General features: G+C 44.2%; 1 protein-coding gene across 8 annotated transcripts in view; it reads right to left on the bottom strand.

The window, feature by feature from the left end:
• The window catches only part of C2CD5 (C2 calcium dependent domain containing 5), an 83390-nt gene that overhangs the window by 47943 nt on the left and 12712 nt on the right, over positions 1 to 22735 (bottom strand). For 4 of the 8 annotated variants that reach the window (XM_040437600.1, XM_040437618.1, XM_040437626.1 and 1 more), the window contains exons 7-11: positions 21325 to 21523; positions 16278 to 16429; positions 14805 to 14993; positions 11749 to 11834; positions 9718 to 9826 (exon numbers count right to left, since the gene is read on the bottom strand). In XM_040437600.1, coding sequence (XP_040293534.1) covers positions 9718 to 9826; positions 11749 to 11834; positions 14805 to 14993; positions 16278 to 16429; positions 21325 to 21523 — 735 coding nt within the window. Of the gene's footprint in view, positions 1 to 9717; positions 9827 to 11748; positions 11835 to 14804; positions 14994 to 16277; positions 16430 to 21324; positions 21524 to 22735 lie in introns of those variants that run through there. The other 4 variants (XM_040437635.1, XM_040437643.1, XM_040437662.1 and 1 more) reach the window with 2 other exon arrangements.

Genomic DNA, 22735 nt, shown 5'->3' with positions numbered 1-22735 from the left:
GGTATTATTAAAGATGAGCTAGTTGAGCCTTTTCATGTTAAAGATGGTCTCAAAATCATCTCCCATAGCTACTGAAATTTTTTTAAGATCTGGGGATCATAGTGCTCTTCTCCGCAGACTGTGTAATCTGTTCCATCAGAGACTATTGCTTTAGCCTCTATCACCTAAATGTATGCTTTATTCCCTGGTACGTGTGCAATACAGGACTTTTTGTACTCATATCTCAGGAACAACATTGTATACAGTCAGGTCCATAAATATTGGGACAACGACACAATTCTAACATTTTTGGCTCTATACACCACCACAATGGATTTGAAATGAAACTAACAAGATGTGCGTTAACTACAGACTGTCCGCTTTAATTTGAGGGTATTTACATCCAAATCAGGTGAACAGTGTAGGAATTACAAGTTTGCATATGTGCCTCCCACTTGTTAAGGAACCAAAAGTAATGGGACAGAATAATAATCATAAATCAAACTTTCACTTTTTAATACTTGGTTGCAAATCCTTTGCAGTCAATTACAGCCTGAAGTCTAAAACTCATAGACATCACCAGATGCTGGGTTTCATCCCTGGTGATGCTCTGCCAGGCCTCTACTGCAACTGTCTTCAGTTCCTGCTTGTTCTTGGGGCATTTTCCCTTCAGTTTGGTCTTCAGCAAGTGTAATGCATGCTCAATCGGATTCAGGTCAGGTTATGGACTTGGTCATTGCATAACATTCCACTTCTTTCCCTTAAAAAAATCTTTGGTTGCTTTTGCAGTATGCTTTGGGTGATTGTCCATCTGCACTGTGAAGCGCCGTCCAATCAGTTCTGAAGCATTTGGCTGAATATGAGCAGATAATATTGCCCGAAACACTTCAGAATTCATCCTGCTGCTTTTGTCAGCAGTCACATCATCAATAAATACAAGAGAATCAGTTCCATTGGCAGCCATACATGCCCACGCCATGACACTACCACCACCATGCTTCACTGATGAGGTGGTATGCTTAGGATCATGAGCAGTTCCTTTCCTTCTCCATACTCTTCTCTTCCCATCACTCTGGTACAAGTTGATCTTGGTCTTATCTGTCCATAGGATGTTGTTTCAGAACTTGAAGGCTTTTTTTAAATGTCGTTTGGCAAACTCTAATCTGGCCTTCCTGTTTTTGAGGCTCACCAATGGTTTACATCTTCTGGTGAGCCCTCTGTATTCACTGTGGTGAAGTCTTCTCTTGATTGTTGACTTTGACACACATACACCTACCTCCTGGAGAGTGTTCTTGATCTGGCCAACTGTTGTGAAGGGAGTTTTCTTCACCAGGGAAAGAATTCTTCGGTCATCCACCACAGTTGTTTTCCGTGGTCTTCCGGCTTCCGTGCTATCTCTCTGATGGGTTTGTTTTGTTTTTTTCAGCCTAATGATGGCTTGCTTCACTGATAGTGACAGCTCTTTGGATCTCATCTTGAGAGTTGACAGCAACAGATTCCAAATGCAAATAGCACGCTTGAAATGAACTCTGGACCTTTTATTTGCTCATTGTAATTGGGATAATGAGGGAATAACACACACCTGGCCATGGAACAGCTGAGCAGCCAATTGTCCCAGTACTTTTGGGACCTTAACAAGTGGGAGGCACATATGCAAACTGTTGTAATTTCTACACTGTTCACCTGATCTGGATGTAAATACCCTACAATTAAAGCTGACAGTCTGCAGTTAAAGCACATCTTGTTTGTTTCATTTCAAATCCATTGTGGTAATGTATAGAGCCAAAAATGTTAGAATTGTGTCGATGTCCCAATATTTATGGACCTGACTGTATGTATGACCAAGTACATACAAGTGTATGCTGGTCTACCGTATGTAGGTTTTATGCCCAACCTTTATTGGTATTGACCTGTTTATTGCATTAGTTCAATAAAACGAGTTAAAAAAAAAAAAATAAATGTTTTTAGAAGATGCTTTCTTCAAGCAATGGTGCAGGAGAAAGTCAGCATTTTTCAAGAAAACCATGATTTTTATGCAGGACAATGCTTCATCACATGCATCGACGTACTCCACTGCATGAAAGAATACTGACCTGGCCCCCTTCCTCACCTGACCTAAACCCTATTAAGAACTTGTGGGCCCTTCTGAAACGGGGGATTTACGGTGAAGAAAAACAGTCCAACTCTCTAAACAGTGTCTGGGCGGCTGTGGTTGTTGCTGCACAAAAAGTTGATCATCAACAGATTAAGAAAGTGACAGATTCCATGGATGAAATGCTTATGACTATAATATAATAGAAAAGAAGGGGGGCTATATTGGTCCCGGATGTTTTTTTTTGGAAATGTCAGAAATATTTATTTGTAAATTTTGAATTGTTTGCTTATTATTCTCACTTTAACCCCTTAGTGACCAGCCTGTTTTGGGCCTTAGTGACCAAGCGTTTTTCTTCCTTTTTTCATTGCTGCCTTCCAAGAGTTATAACTTATTTTTTCTTTTTCTGAAGCTGTATGAGGGCTTGTTTTTTGCGGGACAAGTTGTACTTTTAATGGCACCATTTTGGGGTACACATAGCTTTCTGATTAACTTTTATTAACTCTTTCTGGGAGAGAGATGGGGAAAAAACAGCAGTACTGCTACTGTGCTTTTACATTATAAATTTTACAACGTTAATTTTTCGGTATAAATAACATAATACCTTTATTCTCTGGGGCAGTACGATTACAGCGATACCAAATACATATTTTTTTTTTAGGTTTTACCACTTAAAAAAAAGTTTTATTGCACAAAAGGAAGGAAATCTTTTTGCATTGTCGCTTCCCATGACCCCTAACTTTTTTTTATTTTCCTTACAGTTGTGTGAGGGCTTGATTTTTGCAGGACGACTCGTAGTTTTCATTGGAATCATTTTGGAGTAAAAATCGCTTGTTATTAAGTTTCTTCGGTGGCAACTAAGAATAAAATGGCAATTCTGTCTTATTTTTAAGGCATTCACCGTTGGGGATAAGTTACATGATATTTATGTAGTGCGGGTCGTTATGGACACGGCGATACCAAACATATGAGGTTGATTATTTTTTGCCATTTGTTTTTATTGAAAAGCATTTTCAATGGAAAAAAAGCATTTTTATTTTTTTTACTGGAATTTATTTTATTTAAAGAGGACCTGTCACCACCCCTGACATGCATGTTTTAATAGCTACATGCATTTCCCATTTAATTATTCTGGAACATCTATTCTTATGGCTCTATGTTGTGCCATTCCTTTATTATTTCTACTAGAAGTTATGAATGAATTGCTAGCAGTCTGCAGTAAGGGTACAGAGGGACAACCCCCAACTGGTTACCACCCCTCTGTATCCTTACTGAAGACTGCTAGCAATTCATTCATAACTTCTAGCAGGAATAAAAAAGGAATGGCACAACATACTGACATAAGAATAGATGCTCCGGAATTGTTATAACATGGGGAATGCATGACGCTTTTAAAACAGGCATGTCAGGAGTGGTGACAGGTCCTTTTTAATAAACAGACAACATTTTTATTGCTTTTAAAATACAATGCACTATCCCTATAGTGCATTGCATTTTAATATCAGTGCTTTCCTGGCACTGACCATAAGGCTGCGCCAGAGAGGCACAGTCTGATGGAAAATACTCAAGGCTGGCTTGGGTCCTTATCAGACCCCAGCCAGCCTTTACACACATCGGTACCCAGCGATTGCATTTGCAGGGTTCCGATGGGAGACAGAGGGAGTCCGCTCCCTCTGTCACTACTTTACATGTGGCTGGCCCCATTGTCCGTGGCATATAAAGCGTTAAACAGCCCGGATTGGCACTCTTGCCGGTCCGGGCTGTTAGAGCAGGAGTGGAGCTCTCATGTCAGAGCCGGGCCCCCGCTAGTGACCACTGTAAAAAGGCGTATTGGTGGTCACTAAGGGGTTAACAGATGATAATAAACAAGTAACATTTCAATTAGTTACATAATAATTCTACACACTAATAGCTGTCCAAAAATTCTGCACACATAGATATTCTAAGAAAGCCAAAACCCCACTTTTACTTTCTTAAAGGGATTTTACGGGATTTTAATATTGATGACCTATACTCAGGATAGGTCATCAATATCAGATTGGCAGGGGTCCGACACTTGGAAACCCTGCCAATCAGCTGTTTGAAGCGAAGGCCGCACTCCGGGCGAGCGCAGCCTTCCCTTCATTGTTTACCTGCTCGCTGTTCCTATACACTTGAATAGGAACGAGCCGTCACATTGAAGTGAATGGGATGGCTTGTAGTTACACCTGCTCATCGCTACGATGTCGATGGCAAGCATGTAAATAATGAAGGGAAAGCTACGTTCGCATTGAGTGCAGCCTTCTCTTCAAATAGCTGATCGGCAGGGGTGCCGGGTGTTAGACCCCAGTCGATCGGATACTGATGACCTATCCTGAGGATAGGTCACTAATATTAAAATCCCGGAAAACCCCTTTAAATATTCAGGTTGGAGGTTTATAAACATTTTAGATGTAATTGTTCAATAATAAAATTAATCCTCAAAAATACAACTTGCCTAATAATTGTACAGACAGTGTATTTGCAAGTGGCCCCTGATAAAATGTTGGAAACCTCTTATATAACACGTGAGTTTTAGGTCATGTGCGGTTTTCTGAATTTTCCACGCATGTCGGCTGCTCAATGAGATCTGTGCAGCCTGCGGGAGAAGCTTGTTGACTACAATCTGCCACAGATTCTGAGCCCCTTTCTCACCAATGATTCTAAAGGGAAAAACTGCCCCTGGGAGCCGGACGCTGCAAGACAGGGGGTCATGTGACCACGGCGCAGATGTCACAGAATAGGAGGAATTAAGATCTTAGTGGCAGCTGCAGGCAGAATAACACCACTAATCCCGGATATCGTCCGCCCACTCAGCCTCTATCCGGCCGGACATGGAAAATGTTGCCCGAGGGGCCGTGGTGCTGATATAACCAGGCTCACTTCATTGTCCTGGTGGGATTATCGACAATGGCAAAGTGTTTATGGAGCTTCCCCCATTTATCGCTCTTGTCACCCATGAAGGACACAGCATAAACACAGCATCAGAGCCAATTTCACAAAACGTGGAAATTTCCAGTAATAGGGTATTCATATAATAACCTGGGGGCTGTAATTTTCCACACCAGGACAGGCCAATAACTCAAGATGGTGGCCCTGAGATACACTGCATCCCCTGGAGCCCAGGCATAACTGCTATGCCAGGCTGTGTGCTGCCACTATAAGAACCAACACAACATAGATGACGGTGAACAACACAACTAATGGGATGAGATGAAAGAAAACACCAAACACTGAGACCGGGTCTATTCAATAAATGGGGCTTGAGTACAGCAGCTTTCTCCTCCTCTAGTCGCACTCCATTAGGAGGCAGCAAGAACACCGCTTTGATCCCCAGACATTAAGGCCTGCATTGCATTGGTTGAGGGTCGCCTTTGTTGGAACGCTTGTTAGCGAGTTGTGTGGGTATTTTGTGCGATTCCCATAAGCCAGCTCACTGGAGGTGGTGCAGATGGGGGCCCCCATAGATCAGACTGACTGGTTGCACAGAGCTAATCTTGCAGATTTGTTGATTGGACGCGGACAGCCCTTCCCCAGGCAGTGCCCCACATCAGATGAGCTAGAGTTTCACTGAGCAGCCATAATTTTTGTTGCCGTGTTCAGGTTTCATGGAAGGACCGATGGAGGGGATATACCTGCATTGCAACTACTCCAGTCTAGCAGTTTGTAAGATCTGGTGTTACCCATTATCCCGACAAAGGCTGAGTTTAAAACAGCAAATCAGGCGAGTTAGAGAAGCATCAGCACAGAAGTCACTACACAGACTGAAAAGACACAGCACAGTTAATAAAGTCTGGAATAGGGGGAGGGGAGGACTTGGCGAAACGTATTATTTTGCAACACAGTAATTTAGAATCTGATGAAATAATTAAAAGAGCAGCTCCGCTTTCCACCATCATCACTATACAGCACCTTCGATTACATCATTTCTTCTACTTCAGTCACATCTAGGGATGCATTAAAATGCTGCTGGTTACAGGTTTGCTCTCAGGCAGCAGGATTTTCTTTCTGCTCCCCTTGTTGGTTTCCAGCTAGCTCTCTGGCAGCAGGGTCTTATATCTCTCTGATGACCCCTGCTTTTTTGAGTTAGCTCTCAGACAGTAGGACCTTATACCTCTGTGCTGCCCCCTGCTTTTTTCCAGCTGGCTCTCAGGCAATAGGATATTACATATGTCTGCTAAACTTCTCAGCTGGCTCTCAGGCAGTAGTGTCTTATCTCTCTGCTGCCTCCTGCTTTTTTTCCAGTTAGCTATCATATCTCTCTGCTGCCTCCTGCTTTTTTCCAGTTAGCTCTCATATCTCTCTGCTGCCTCCTGCTTTTTTCCAGTTAGCTCTCATATCTCTCTGCTGCCTCCTGCTTTTTTCCAGTTAGTTCTCATACCGGTATCTCTCTTCTGCCTCCTGCTTTTTTCCAGTTAGCTCTCAAATCTCTCCGCTGCCCCGTGATTTTTTTGCAGCTAGCTCTTAGGCAGTAGGATATTACGGTACATATTTCTACTATCCATTGCTCTTTGCCAGCTAAATTTCATGCAAGAGTATATTACATATTTCTGTTATCCTTTCCTGGATTCTAGCTGGCTCTCAGGCAGTAAGGTCTTCTAACTCTCTGCTGCCCCTGATTTTTTCCAGCTAGCTCTCATGCAGTTAGATATTACACATTTCTGCTATACTTTACTGCCTGAGAGCTTAGCTGGAATCCAGCAGAGTCCTATCTCTCTGCTGCCTCCTGCTTTTTTCCCAGTTAGCTCTCATATCTCTCTGCTGCCTCCTGATTTTTTCCAGTTAGCTCTCATATCTCTCTGCTGCCTCCTGCTTTTTCCCCAGTTAGCTCTCATATCTCTCTGCTGCCTCCTGCTTTTTTCCAGTTAGCTCTCATATCTCTCTGCTGCCTCCTGCTTTTTTCCAGTTAGCTCTCATATCTCTCTGCTGCCTCCTGCTTTTTCCAGTTAGCTCTCATATCTCTCTGCTGTCCCCTGCTTTTTTCCAGCTAGCTCTCATATCTCTCTGCTGTCCCCTGCTTTTTCCAGCTAGCTCTCATATCTCTCTGGTGTCCCCTGCTTTTTCCAGTTAGCTCTCATATCTCTCTGCTGCCTTCTGCTTTTTTCCAGTTAGCTCTCATATCTCTCTGCTGCCTCCTGCTTTTTTTCCAGTTAGCTCTCATATCTCTCTGCTGCCTCCTGCTTTTTCCAGTTAGCTCTCATATCTCTCTGCTGCCTCCTGCTTTTTCCAGTTAGCTCTCATATCTCTCTGCTGTCCCCTGCTTTTTTCCAGCTAGCTCTCATATCTCTCTGCTGTCCCCTGCTTTTTCCAGCTAGCTCTCATATCTCTCTGCTGTCCCCTGCTTTTTCCAGCTAGCTCTGAGGCAGCAGGGTCTTCTATCGCTCTGATGCTCCTTGCTGGTTTCCAGTTATCTGTCAGGAAAGATTTTTTTGCTGCACCTGCTGGGTTCTGTACAGAGTATGCCGAGTGGCCATATTTTAACACACCCTGCTACTCGAGTATGGATTATGTCTCCCATCACAAAAGACAGCAGAATTAAGTGCATTATGGGAACTCATCTAAGCCATTAGGGTGACACAGGACTAAAAACAGCAGCATGAAGCATTGACACAGCTCTGGGTTTGACTGGAGTAGGATTTACAAGATTTATTTTGCAGCATAACTTATGAGGAACTACCCTTAAAGACCATCTTCCTGCTCTAGAAGAAAAAACATTTCATGACAGACACGTGGAGCTTTCATGCTTAGTTAGGTGCGTCAAAAGGTGAGCGGGGCGACTGATTTATACATAAAAACTAGGGTCACAGATGACATAATAATGAGCGGAAAGGATCTTATGTGGCACATTATAAATTCTCTGATAACTCAGGCATCTGGCGGTAATGGACCGATGTTCTAATGATGGGGACAACAGGACTATGTCACTCAGCGCTGATCATGCATTCATAACACATCACTGGATACCACAACACTCAAATTATCAATTTACAGTACCCATCTCTAAATTAGGATGGTAACTGTGAAAATACATTTCACTTTACTGATCTGGACAGATATCATGTCTCATAGTCCAATCACAACCAAAGTCAACAATCAAGTCTCAATCAATCTTCCATCTCACTGCTTTCCCTGCTGGTTCAGTGTCTGTACACAGCATGGTCTGGTTACACCAGGAACGGTATGACCAGTCTGATGTAGAAAACACTACATCTCACACAATGCATTGAAACGGAGCAAAAGTTCACAATGAGATGTCTACAGAGGCTACAGAGAAGGAAGGAGGGTGTCTGTCTGAATGGAGTAGAAGGCAATGCAGCAGCAAAACTGTAAATGCAGCTCTGGATGTGACTGGAGTATAAGATGATGCACGGTTATAAAATATAAATCAAATCTGTACAATTATGATCATGTAAGGGATTGGGTTTTCATATATCAGCACTGTATCTCCATAATGACTACAGGACTGAGACATTTCATCTAATATCTCAGGATGAAAAAACGGTCCAAATGAAGTCACAAGCCAAGAGCTATAACTCGATTGATGACAACATGATGGAAGTCTCAGAGTAGCAATGTATTAGTTAGTGTTGAGCGAACTAATACATTGGCGTACAAGGTTCTGGTATTCCATTCCGTTATGGATTCTGCTACCACGGACAATAAGTTATGGTCCGTGGTAGTAGAATCCATATTGGAATTCTTAGATAACCCGAACCTTGTACGCCGAACCTAAAACACAAGTTCGCTCATCCCTAGTATTAGTCCTTAGGAAATAGGAGGATGACTACACTCAAGGCCTTTCATCATTTCATTATCCTAAAAGGGGCACTTCTTTACGGAGACATAAACTGTATAATGTGAAGTTAGTAAGATCTCTACTTGTTCACATGGGTCCTTATCATCTCACACAGCTGAGGGTTTGTGAAAAGGTATCAGTGCAGGTAACAGCTATCAGTCTGGAGTCTTGGACACCAGACAGACTTATGGGGTCATTTATTAAACTGGTGTAAAGTAGAACTGGCTTAGTTGCCCATAGCAACCAATCAGATTCCACCTTTCATTTTTGACTGCCTTTTGGGAAAATTAAAGGTGGAATCTGATTGGTTGCTATGGGCAACTAAGCCAGTTCTACTTTACACCGGTTTGATAAATGACCCCATTAGTTTACAGAGGACCGTCTGCACATTTTAACAAACCTTAAGCTGTTTAAGCGCTGCTAGATTGGGGCAGGTTACTCCATTGGGTACAAACAAGAATGTCTCTATTTACAGACAGGAAGAAAAATGGGGAGGACTTGAAACAAAGACTAGTAGAAAGTTGCAGGCGTTTTACTATAAAAAAAAAACAATTTACAAATGCATAGGCCCTTTGATCACACGGGAAGACAAGTCAAGTGTTAAATTGCCAAAAAGCTCAGTGATGGGACTCCAAAATGTATCAGTATCAAGGAGGGAAGATAGGGATCGCTGCTGACCAATGTATGTGAAGCATGGTGGGCCCCTATCTCAAAAACCCCCATAATCTCCAGTCCCATTCACAGACACTGAACCTCTTGCTGGCCCAAACAGTGTGTCACAGCTGAATATATGGAAATCGTGGCTAAATGAGTAGAGAGCCAAAGAACGTACCCGGATTGTGAATCCGATCCAGAAGTTTCACAGATCGGGCGCTGACCACACCAGCGACATGGACGAGGAAGCCCACAGGAAATACAGTCAGAGTGAAAAAAGGGAATTCCTGCAGGGAAGAAAGACTGTCAGGGAGCGGAACAATCATTACACTGGCAAAATACAGTCTGTAGGACACAAGAACATGCAGCCCCTGGGAGGACGGTCTGCAGAGTGGGTGATGAGCTGCGCTACAGGGGCATCAATGCTGGGGCTCCTTCGTTCTCAGGCAGCCCCTGGGAGGACGGTCTGCAGAGTGGGTGATGAGCTGCGCTGCAGGGGCATCAATGCTGGGGCTCCTTCGTTCTCAGGCAGCCCCTGGGAGGACGGTCTGCAGAGTGGGTGATAAGCTGCGCTGCAGGGGCAGCAACGCTGGTCTGCAGAGTGGGTGATGAGCTGCGCTGCAGGGGCATCAACGCTGGGGCTCCTTCGTTCTCAGGCAGCCCCTGGGAGGATGGTCTGCAGAGTGGGTGATGAGCTGCGCTGCTGGGGCAGCAACACTGGGGCTCCTTCGTTCTCAGGCAGCCCCTGGGAGGATGGTCTGCAGAGTGGGTGATGAGCTGCGCTGCAGGGGCATCAACGCTGGGGCTCCTTCGTTCTCAGGATTGTGGAGGTCTTATAAATATGACCCCAGCCATCAGAAAGTAACGACACATGAGCCTGAAAACTGTCCTATTATTAAGGGGTCACTGAACATTCAAAAAACTTTTAATATGTCATAGTGACATATTAAAGGTATTAATCAGTGGGGGTCTGAGTGCCGAGACCCCCACTGATTGCTAGAACAAGGATAGAGAAGGGCTCACATAGCACCCTCTCTCTCCTTCGTTGCAGGAGACAGAATTGAAACAGACCTACAGACTGCAGCAAGGAAAGAAAGCACACTATGTGAGCGCTCGTCTCCCCTCGGTCTAGTGTTCTGTGGGGGTCTCAGCACTCAGACCCCCACAAATCAAAACCTTTAATATGTTGCTAAAGTTGACCGAGACTTTAAAGATGCTGGATTATTGGATGCTCGGAGAAGAGTTTAGGTTGTGTTGACCTCTGTGTTGGAGGCTCTGTAACATGGGAACAAGCTGATGACTACGGCACTAGAAATAAACCCATCTACTTACGGTCATTAAAACTGCCGTATTGCCTGACGCATTTCAAGACTAGTGACAATACGAAGATCACTATTATTAAGGACCTGCAATTCACCACAAGTCAAACCTTACAGGAGTTTTAATGGCTTTCTGGTGTTGTAAACCTTTAATCACTGGATTTCTGCTCTGACATAAATGGTTAAGAGCTGGAGGGCTGAGAAAATAGCACAATATACTAAACATAACATCTGCTACTCTGGGTCTTTCATATATGTAGTATATTTTCTAGTTGTATGTTGGATTGCCAGAACTGCTGGACTATGGGGATACCGCAATAGGCCGCTTTCAGACAAGCGAGTGTCACGCTCCGGACTCTAAGCGCAGCACCCATCCTGAACTTCCAGCACTGCCGGGGACGCAAAACATGATATTGATTTATGCTGATATATAACCCTTAGTGGTCTGGAATGTATTGGATAACAAGGACATAATGCTGTCAGTGTTATCCAATACATTCCAGCACGGTATGGGTTACATAGCATCTTAAATCAATATAATGCAATGCGACCCCGTCAGTGATGGAAGTTCAGGATGGGTGATGTGCTGCGAGTCCGGAGCGTGACACTCGCTCGTCTGAAAGTGGCCTTAAAGGATATACATCTTCATCAATGATGCTGCTCATTAAAGGGGTTTGGATGGATACACTAAAAATGTACTGCATGATCTCGGGGTGCTGCTGCAACACTGTCCATACAGAGAACAACAGGGTGCTTGCGACTGGATGTGAAGGCAAGTGGGGCTCATGAAAGGGCAGTAGTCCCCCAATACAATTTTGATGGAAAACTCCACATGAACTGGACACTGTTAAATGTCACAAGATCTAACCCAGACCACACATGTTACTTACCCGCTGCTCCAGTGCCACCTGTGTCTGCTGCCTCAGTAGCGTTTTAAAGGTACCACCTTCTCTTCCTGCACTTCCACTCCCCATACCTAGAGGCCGCCACCAAAAAGATAAAACTCAGAATCACAAGCACCACATCCAATGAGATGTTCCTGGGTGCTTGCCGAATCTTGACCAATGCTGTATGGACACGATGAGCAGGTCATTGCTGCTTTATAGCCGGGCTGCATCCACACTTTGGAGGAAAGGCTGGAGACCAGGGTGAGACCCACAGGGTTAAACCACAAATTAACAAGGGACTAGAGGAGCAGTGGAGGCAATTCTCCACAAATACATGACCCGCTGTGAGGATATAGCCACCTCTGAGGTTAATGGATTATTAGGTTAATGATGGGCATAAAACATGAGGGCGTACACATTTTTTTAAATACTTCTAATTCTGCTGGCTTACTATAAACCCTCGGGCAGCACGATTGCCTTCTATAAAAATCTTACTAGCAATCTATTGCAGAAAACACCACGTCTCCAACAACGCAAAGGAGTAATGCAACAAGACAAGGTAACACAGTGGACGCCGTCTTTCCTCCAAGATGTGGAGTTCTAACCAATTTTATGATTGTTGCTCTGGCGAGAGGGGGCAAGGCCGCCTCCAGTCCTGTATAAAAGTTTCTAATAGACGATGGGGGAGATTTATCAAAACTGGTGTAAAGGAAAAACAGGCTTAGTTGCCCATAGCAACCAATCAGATGCCACCTTCCATTTTTGGGAGCTATTTTGAACATGAAAGATGTAATCCGATTGGTTGCTATGAGCCAGTTTTCCTTGACATCATTTTTGATAAATCTCCCCCTTTGTGTTTAAATTCCTCCATTCTCAAAGATCTTAACCAGCTGTCAGTAAACGGAAACAAGGTTTAGATGGGGAGGCTAGTCCTGTGCACACCTCAGGTGGTTTGTTACAATGTATCAGTGTAGGCAGTCCAGCGTGAACCCAGCAGGAGCACATCACAAATCTCTCTGCTGTCCTGGACTCCAGGTTGAGGGCGCTTACCTGCTGATGAAGAATCCAGGAGTAGGATGACTTTCAGATCCAGGATGTAACAGTGAATGTTACCAATTACTAACAGCAAGCAGAGATCTTAAAAATGGTGAGGAACTGAAACACACAGTCCACTACAGAGGCAGAGCTTTCCATGGAACAATGATGGAGCTGTATGCACAAAGGACTGGACAGTGGCCCTTTAAATAAAAAGCATAAGCGAGAGATTTTCAAGCCCAACAGGAAACCCCAAGCACTAAATCCATCAGTAGCTGTGATCAGATAAGGAAACATGTCCCCAGCGTCAGCATAGTCCTATGGACAACATGTGCAAATATATATATATATATAAAGATAGGAGAGGTCACACCAGATAGAGACAGATGTATACAGTGATGGAGATGATAGGACAGCGGTGGGAAAAGGGAGGGCATCAGAATAGGAGTGTGACCAATTTTTACGGGCCGCACAAAAGGAAAAAAAACACCCAGGCCCAAGTCCCTGCAGACATATACCGTGTATTGTAAGCAGTAGGACGGACATTACAGGGCAACATCATCACCGCTATATACATGATTCTCTGCAGAATATATCAGAACATTGCTTAACAGACAATTCCTTCAATGTGTTATAGTAGGAATTGTGGTCTTAGGAGGAGACCTTGAAACTAGCACCAGGCTGCAGGGTAACCGTGATGTTCCTGGCTGCTTCTCTACTACCTCTCCGAAATGTGAGCGACCTCCAGGCTCTGAGAACAGACTCTAAAGTGGCTGCACTCTGCTAAGAGGCCAGGAGAGATAATGGTTCCTGTCCATCAGAAGTAAGAATTGTCAGTTCAGCAATGTACATGAAAACTCCCCACAATGCAATCCACCAGAGCACAGCTACATCTTTACTACCGCTGTATGGTGAATGGGGCAATTTGCTGACAATTTTTATAATTTAGGAAAACTGTGAATTTTTCAAACCTTATTTCTTGAGGTCTGTCGTGCATAATGTGCTTCACAAACAAAAAAAACAAAAAAAAAAAAGATGGTAAGAGGCCACAGGCATGCATGGCCCCTGCTGCAAGCACAAAACATCCCAAGATAATTTTAAGGGAGAGATATCATGAATGCAACAACCCTTGCACTAGAAAGCAGTGGTGACATCACCGAGAATTCCGCCTATTCATTTACTAGAGAGCGCTGGTGACATCACTGAGAATGCAGCCTATCCATTCACAAGAGAGTAGGGATGAGCACTGAGAAGCAGCCTATCCATTCACTAGACAGCAGGGGTCACATCACTGAGAAGCAGCCTATCCATTCATTAGAGATCAGTGGTGACATCACTGAGAAGCAGCCTATCCATTTATTAGAGATCAGTGGTGACATCACTGAGAAGCAGCCTATCCATTCATTAGAGATCAGTGGTGACATCACTGAGAAGCAGCCTATCCATTCATTAGACAGCAGGGGTCACATCACTGAGAATGCAGCTTATCTATTCCCTAGAGAGTAGCAGCGAACATCACTGAGAATGCAGCCTATCCATTCCCTAAAGAGTAGCAGTGACATCACTGAGAATACAGCCTATCCATTCACTAGAGAATAGCAGTGACATCACTGAGAATACAGCCTATCCGTTACCTAGAGAGTAGGAATGAGCACTGACAAGCAGACTATCCATTCCTTTTCTATTCATTCACTAGAGATCAGCGATGACATCACTGAGAATGCAGCCTATCCATTCACTAGAGGGCACTAATGTCACTAAGAATGCAGCCTATCCATTCACTAGAGAGCAGCAGTGACATCACTGAGAATGCAACCTACCCGTTCACTAGATAGCAGTGATGTCACTAAGAATGCAGCCTATGAGAGTGCATTCATGGTACCACTGTCTTAAAATGTGCTGATGTTAGTGTCACTTTGGATTATTGTGCACATTTATAACGTTAGTGTCAAACATTCCTCCAAAAATAAAATGCCGTGCTTGTAAGAACTCAGAAAACCAAGACTTGCATCGAGCAATCCTACCAGCTGTCAGAAGCAGCTCATCGCTGAACGATACAGATTTCCTCAGGCGTGGGCTGCCATGACTAGTGTGTGGTAGGGAGACGCTATAGGCCAGGAGAAGACTATTGGGCTGTCTGAGGCTCGGGGACTCAAAAGTAAGAGAGGGGGAGCTGGGGGAGATGAAAAATCGAGGACCCTTTGGAATTAGAGCTGTAGAAGGAGAGAATGAGGATGGAGTGTCGGGTGATCGAGAGAGAACAGAACGAGAAGGAAGAAAATAACAAAACTGATACAAAATAATAGAAAGGAAAAAAAGCAATGCCCAGGATAACAGATGTATACTGCGGGCCTATGTGATGCCACAATGGGGGGTACAACCATCCGCAATAAGGCGAGTTATCAAAACCATGACTGAGATGAGCAAATTGTTCCGCGGCTTTCATGTTCCTCATCTGTCGGCCAGTATAACCCCATTAGAGTTTTCCTTTAATTTATTCTATGGACCCAACTCCTAGGGATAGTGTATATAATATTAATATATACATTCAGAAATGTCTCGACCACGAGGAGGGAGGCAGCACCTCCTGGCCCGCTGTTGCGAGTCCTGGATTATGAAGGGGATTATACAGGGTCTGATAGGAGAAATATATCAGTAACAGATTATATTCTACTAAGAATACATTTATAAGGACCTCACTGTCATAGCCCCTTCCGGGTCTATTATAATAGAACTACAGTCATGGAATAGCGCCATCACATCCACACCATGTGACTGCGGTGCAAGTCATTTCATTACATTCATCTCCCGACTAGGCTGCTTTATGGAGCGAGACTGACGACGGCAGCTTCCGATCAGAAAAGAGACCCCCGCTGGCCTGGAGTACAGTTCTGGAGCTCAGGATGACCTTATTCTCAGATCACACAGACAAGGAACACCAAACCTGCAGCTGCACCACTGACTCTACTGTAAGTGACTGTCTGATATATACACCAGTCACATCCAGAAGGTTTAATTGGTAGGCAGTGGGTGATGTGCCGTTATGAATGGGGGGAGATGCAGGCCCCCCATGTAATGCATTATGGGATCTCAGCTAAGGTGTCAGGGTTGAGGCTCGGTCTAGCACTGTGTATCACGTACCAGCAGGTGAAGCCAGGGGGAAAGCACTTGTTATGGGGGAGCAGACAGAACTAGAATGGGATGATACCAAATATTACTGCTTCCAATGGGATGGGGAGGAGTAATGGGTGTAAAGAGCTATAGTACCCAACAGGGGAGAGCGCAGAACTGTACTGTAGGACACAGTATTGTACCCAGCGGAGAGACCTTTCTGTGTGAATTCTAATAAATCTTCAGACATCATTTTGATAACTCACAGCAATGATGAGAGGAAATCGTTTAAAAAAATTAAATTAAAAAAAGAGTAAACCGAAAAAAAAAAAAGGACAAATGAAACAAAGAATAACTGAAAATAAAGGTGGATGGACGTGTCTTACCAGTTTTAGGTGTCAAACTCAAATCTGTGTCTGAAGAAGAGGACTGTCGGCTGTAGGACTTGGAAGGTGAAAAGGAATAAGTTTGGTTTTTCAGAGGGGTGGAGGGTCCGGATGAGTGAATATTGGGGATAAGCTCTTCATTGAAGGGGGTCCTGTTAGAAGAAGGTGGAGATATATTAAGTAACCCCTGGAATTAATCATTTGGGTGGGGGACCTCCCCTACTGGGGTTGGAAGGAATGATTGGGGGTACAACTCTCCCAGCGCCTCCAATTGTCAATGCTGCACCTCCTCCTCAGGCAAGCGTCTGCCACCAACGACACCAAAATCAGCACACACAAAAAAAAGACAAAAGAAGCAGAAAATCTCCAGGATTGTGAAGAAGCTGCAGTAACACAAAGAAGGAGGAGGCGTCCTCCTTGCTGCCCGGGTCATACAGATGTTTCCTTATCCACCAGCTTCACTATCATGCATCAGCTACATGGAGTAAGATCTAACACTACGCCGTCCGGCAGCTGTGGTCACTTACCTGCTGCCCCCTCCACTGACCACTATCCTCCAGGATCCCATCATTTCTATACATTATATACAGGTCAAAGGGGATATCCACTAAGTCAGAAGATTGATGGAGGTTAGGGAGCAGAGTGCAAAACTCCTGATCTTCTCCTTAGATTGTAAATTAATTTGCTGATAATTATGAATTACACTCCAGTTGCATCCAATTCTGCAGTTACATGTCTGATACTCCAGTCACATCCAAAGCAGCATTTTCGGCGTTTCTGCTAGTTTGCGGTTAGTTCCATCGCCCGGATGTAGAAAGAGGTTTTTACTGTGTTGCACTAGGGGACTTGTAGTATTCATATTAGCTACAGGTGCTATACTGCATTCTGATGTAGACTATGGGACAACGTTCTGCTGTACTAGGCTATACTATGACATTTTAAGTGTCTTTTTAATGATCTGTGTGCCAGCAGGTGTGATGGTGAATAGTGACTGCAGCTCTGGATCTGTCTGTAGTAGAATACATTATGTAATAGCAGAACTGTGACTGCAGCTCTGGATGAAACTGGAGTAGGAGACATCATTGTAACTCAGGATCAGTACAAGAGTCACTGATTGGGAGACAGAATAGACGAAATAAATGTGTCTCCTAGTGAATGCGGCCGAGCTGTAGGTCAGTGGAGGGGATTCTGTACACGCTTATCCATGGGTAGTTTGTGGCAGTACAATCCTACCCTGCCTGCCTCGCCCAACTCCTGTGGGTGAGCAGTCTCGTACCAGTGTAGATGAGAGTGGGGACAGACACAGAGAAGTTCTGAGTAAGTCGTGAGCCGGAAGCAGTGTGAATAGGGCTGTTGTGAGTCGAGCGATATCCGTGGCTTGGTGGCTGGACCAGCAGAGACCTGGGAGAGGCAGCAGCAACGCGTGCAAGAAAAGAGAACAGGACACAAGTTCTACAGGTTAAGAAAAATTTGGCTGAGAACTGGTTAGTGGAAGACCCCCATCTTTAGAGGCATGCAAGAAAAAGAAGAGAGTGACACACCCTGCAGAGACTGGGGTACACCAGATGCTGACACAACTCCAGAAGCACTTTCGCTGCAACACAGCTCATAGCATGTATTTACACCGCAGAAGAGATTTACGTGGAGACCAGGAAACAGAAGAATTCCCCTATACATCATCCACTGCAGATCCACCTTTAGGGTAACTGCACACATTGTGGATTACGAGCGTTTTTTCAGAACAGATTTTTGCGGAAAAATCATCACATAATATGAGTAACAGCAAAGTGAATGAGATTTGTAAAATATCACGTACACTTTGCATATTTTTGTATGTGTGGAAATTAACCTGCCATGTGGATTTAAAGAGGACCTTTCACTACAATAAAAAATCTAAACTAAGCATACAGACATGGAGAGCGGCACCCAGGGATCTCCCTGCACTTACTATTATCCCTGGGCGCCGCTCCGTTCTCCCGGTATCTTCATATTTTCGGCTCAACTGGGTGGAGCCTGCCGGTGTCTCCTTCTCCCAGGCTGTAGCGCTGGCCAATCGCAGCGCTCAGATCATAGCCTGAGAGAAAAAAAAACTCTCAGGCTATTAGCTGAGCACTGCGATTGGCCAGCGCTACAGCCTGGGAGAAGGAGATGCCGGCAGGCTCCACCCAGTTGAGCCGAACATATGAAGATACCGGAGCCTATACCGGGAGAACGGAGCGGCGCCCAGGGATAATAGTAAGTGCAGGGAGATCCCTGGGCGCGCTCTCCATGTCTGTATGCTTAGTTTAGATTTTTTATTGTAGTGAAAGGTCCTCTTTAAAATCCGCAGCATGTCTATTGGTTGTGCGATTCTGCACCTGCTGTAGAGTGGTTTTCCCCATAGACCCATAGTCCGGTTGTTAACATAAACAAAAAAATCCACAATAAAATCTGCACCAAATCCGCAATAAATAGTGCGGATTTATTTAAGTTTTTTGGTGCGGTTTTCATGCAGACTTTCTGCACACAAAGGGTACACTTATGCAGCCTTAGGCCTCTTTCACACGACCGTACGGCTTTTTCAGTGTTTTGCAGTCCGTTTTTCACCGATCCATTGTTCTGTTTTTTTTTTTGTTTCCGTTGTGTTTCCGTTTTCTGTTCCGTTTTTCCATATTGCATATACAGTATACAGTAATTACTTAGAAAAAATTGGGCTGGGCATAAAATAGATGGTTCCGCAAAAACGGAACACATACGGATGCATTTCCGTATGTGTTCCGTTTTATTTTGCGGACCCATTGACTTGAATGGAACCACGGAACGTGATTTGCGGGCTATAATAGGACATGTTCTATCCTTCAACGGAACGGAAATACGTAAACTGAATGCATACGAAGTACATTCCGTTTTTTTTTCGGAACCATTGAAATGAATGGTTCCATATACGGAAACGCAAAAAAAAAGGCCTTAGGCTACTTTCACACTAGCGTTTTATGCAGATCCGTCATGGATCTGCAAAAACGTTTCCGTTACAATAATACAACCGCATGCAACCGTCATGAACGGATCCAGTTGTATTATGTCTTCTATAGCCAAGATGGATCCGTCATGAACACCATTGAAAGTCAATGGGGGACGGATCCGTTTTCTATTGTGTCAGAGAACACGGATTCGTCCCTATTGACTTATATTGCTTGCAGCGTTATTCTGTCTGCGAAGGGGACGCAGCCGAACGGAATGCATTCGTTCAGTTCTGTCCCCATTGACAATGAATGGGGACAAAACTGAAGTTTCCTTCTGCTATTGAGATCCTATGACAGATCTCAATAGCGGAAAACGCTAATGTGAAAGTAGCCTTACACGTCTAAGATTTATATCGATATTTATCCTGTACTGAGTTACATCCTGTATTATATTCCAGAGCTGCACTCACTATTCTGCTGGTGGAGTCACTGTGTACATACATTACTTACCCTGTACTGTTTCTGAGTTACATTCTGTATTATACTTCAGAGCTGCACTCACTATTCTGCTGGTGGAGTCAGTGTACTTACATTATTTATCCTGTACTGATCCTGAGTTACAGCCTGTATTATACTCCAGAGCTGTACTCACTATTCTGCTGGTGGAGTCACTGTGTACATACATTACATTACTTATCCTGTACTGGTCCTGAGTTACAGCCTGTGTTATACTCCAGAGCTGCACTCGCTATTCTGCTGGTGGAGTCAGTGTACTTACATTATTTATCCTGTACTGATCCTGAGTTACAGCCTGTATTATACTCCAGAGCTGTACTCACTATTCTGCTGGTGGAGTCACTGTGTACATACATTACATTACTTATCCTGTACTGGTCCTGAGTTACAGCCTGTGTTATACTCCAGAGCTGCACTCACTATTCTGCTGGTGGAGTCAGTGTACTTACATTATTTATCCTGTACTGATCCTGAGTTACAGCCTGTATTATACTCCAGAGCTGTACTCACTATTCTGCTGGTGGAGTCACTGTGTACATACATTACATTACTTATCCTGTACTGGTCCTGAGTTACAGCCTGTGTTATACTCCAGAGCTGCACTCACTATTCTGCTGGAGGAGTCACTGTGTACACACATTACATTACTTATCCTGTACTGGTCCTGAGTTACAGCCTGTGTTATACTCCAGAGCTGCACTCACTATTCTGCTGGTGGAGTCAGTGTACTTACATTATTTATCCTGTACTGATCCTGAGTTACAGCCTGTATTATACTCCAGAGCTGTACTCACTATTCTGCTGGTGGAGTCACTGTGTACATACATTACATTACTTATCCTGTACTGGTCCTGAGTTACAGCCTGTGTTATACTCCAGAGCTGCACTCACTATTCTGCTGGAGGAGTCACTGTGTACACACATTACATTACTTATCCTGTACTGATCCTGAGTTACATCCTGTATTATACTCCAGAGCAGCACTCACTATGTCGGTATCTATCTAGATCTATCTCATATTTATGTACCGTATATATTAGGTTCCTAAATACACTTATGGACTCACTTATGGTGCATTTACACGCCCTGAGAATTAGGTAGATTATTGGCAACGACCGCTCCCGAGAATCTGGCCACGTAAATGTGCTGTTGATTACCCGATGAACATGCGAAACGCTTGTTCATCGGGTGATTCTGTCGTTTATGCAGGCACCACGGGTCATAGTTTCTGGACGGCAGACTGTGTGGTTTAAACAGCGATCTTGTGCTCAGAAACCATGAATCTGTATGAGGAATAGTGATCCCTCATCCTCATACAGTGAAGGAGATCACTGCATGTAAATTCAGAGGTCTCCTTCACTGAACGGGCAGCGTTCCTACCCGACAATTGGCTGCTCAGCCTGCCCGTGTAAATCCAGCTTTAGACTCATGTCAACTATGTGAAGCATTTGTTCTGTTTTGGTGTTCTAATATAAAATCAACAAGGTTCATGTTATCAGCAAAAAAAATAAAAATTCAGGAATCACATTATTACTGACCATACAGGCCTGAGCACAGTAGGACACATATCTCTATGGATCCATACTTACTCCTTCAGATCTTTACATGGGGAGTGGCAGGCAGGAGGGAACGGAGTCAAGTTGGTTAATTTATCCAGAGTACACGCGGTTCCAATGGCCCGAACCACTAGACCAGACTCTCCCTCCAGATCAAAGCACTGTAGATAGCCAACCACGGCATTGCCTCGCATCTCCAGTACCTTTAGGCCAATCTTCCTCTGTAGCTCACCTGGTTACAATGACAGTACATGGGAACTTGATTACACTGGCACCTGGTGTCTCAGCAATGGCAAAACTGACATTTTCTAAGCTGGACTGCTGCCCCTTAGTAGTCTAGTGTACATAAAAAATGAAGGAGGTCACAGGTCTGGACAGTAATGGGCCCCTTTACACAAGCTTACACAGCAGGCAATTATCAGGAATGAACTCTTCGTTCCCAATAACTGCCCGCTTGCCACAGGAGGTGAAAGCTGCATTTATATGCAGCAATCCTCCCCTCAGTATGGGGACTAGCAATTGCTGATCTCCATGGAGAATCATCACTTCTGGGCAGCAGATTGCAGTTCAGACAACACGATCAGCTACTCAGAAACTGTGATTTAGGTGATGACAGCGATCGGCAGCACCTTGACAACTATCAGGAAGGAACGTGCCTTCCCAATAACTTCCCCGGTCACTGGCCCATGTAAGTCTTTAGAATATCAGATAGGAGCAGGTCCCAAAAGTGGGACCTGCATCTATCTTGAGAACAGGGTCCCTGAAGTGAAGGAGAGCACACCACACATGTGCAGTGTGCTCTCCATTCACTGCTATGAGACTTCGGAAAATGGCATGTGGGCGAGCTTGAATGGAGAGTGGGCACACACGCGCGGCTGCTCTCCCTTCACTTTGGAGGCCCCCCAAGCTTGAGATAGGACCCACATCTATCTGCCATTTGTGGCACATCCTAGTGATATGCCCCAACGTTTAGATGGGAATACCTCTTTAAGACAAGGTGAGGTGTATATTGATCATTGTAAGTAGTTGTAAAACTATGAATTCTTTACAACCCAGAACATCACAGCAATATCAAATGTAAGCACGGATACAGCCTCGACTCGTAACCTCCAACTTTGAAGTGCATCTACAGATCAGCACACACATAATACAGCGCAATCGTGTGACCACTGAATGTACAGAAAGCTCTGCACCGAGTACCGCATGCAATGTACCAGCTGACCTATCGCTACAATGCTGACATATGGCTCCAAGCATGCAAAGGCTCCATCTTCTGCGCTGCTATTGAGGCTTTCAAAAACAGACCAGGATCCGGGAACAATATTAGCTGACAAAGAGCTCAAAAAACAAAGATCCCAGCATAGGTAATTCACACTGGGCACATAGGAACTAACATACACACACTGTTACCAATGCAGATCAAAATGCAGATCAACACAAACCA

Source organism: Bufo bufo, chromosome 1 (genome assembly GCF_905171765.1).
Source record: "Bufo bufo chromosome 1, aBufBuf1.1, whole genome shotgun sequence".
In the NCBI taxonomy this organism is placed as follows: Eukaryota; Metazoa; Chordata; class Amphibia; order Anura; family Bufonidae; genus Bufo; species Bufo bufo.
This window is presented reverse-complemented; position numbering and strand designations above follow the sequence as displayed.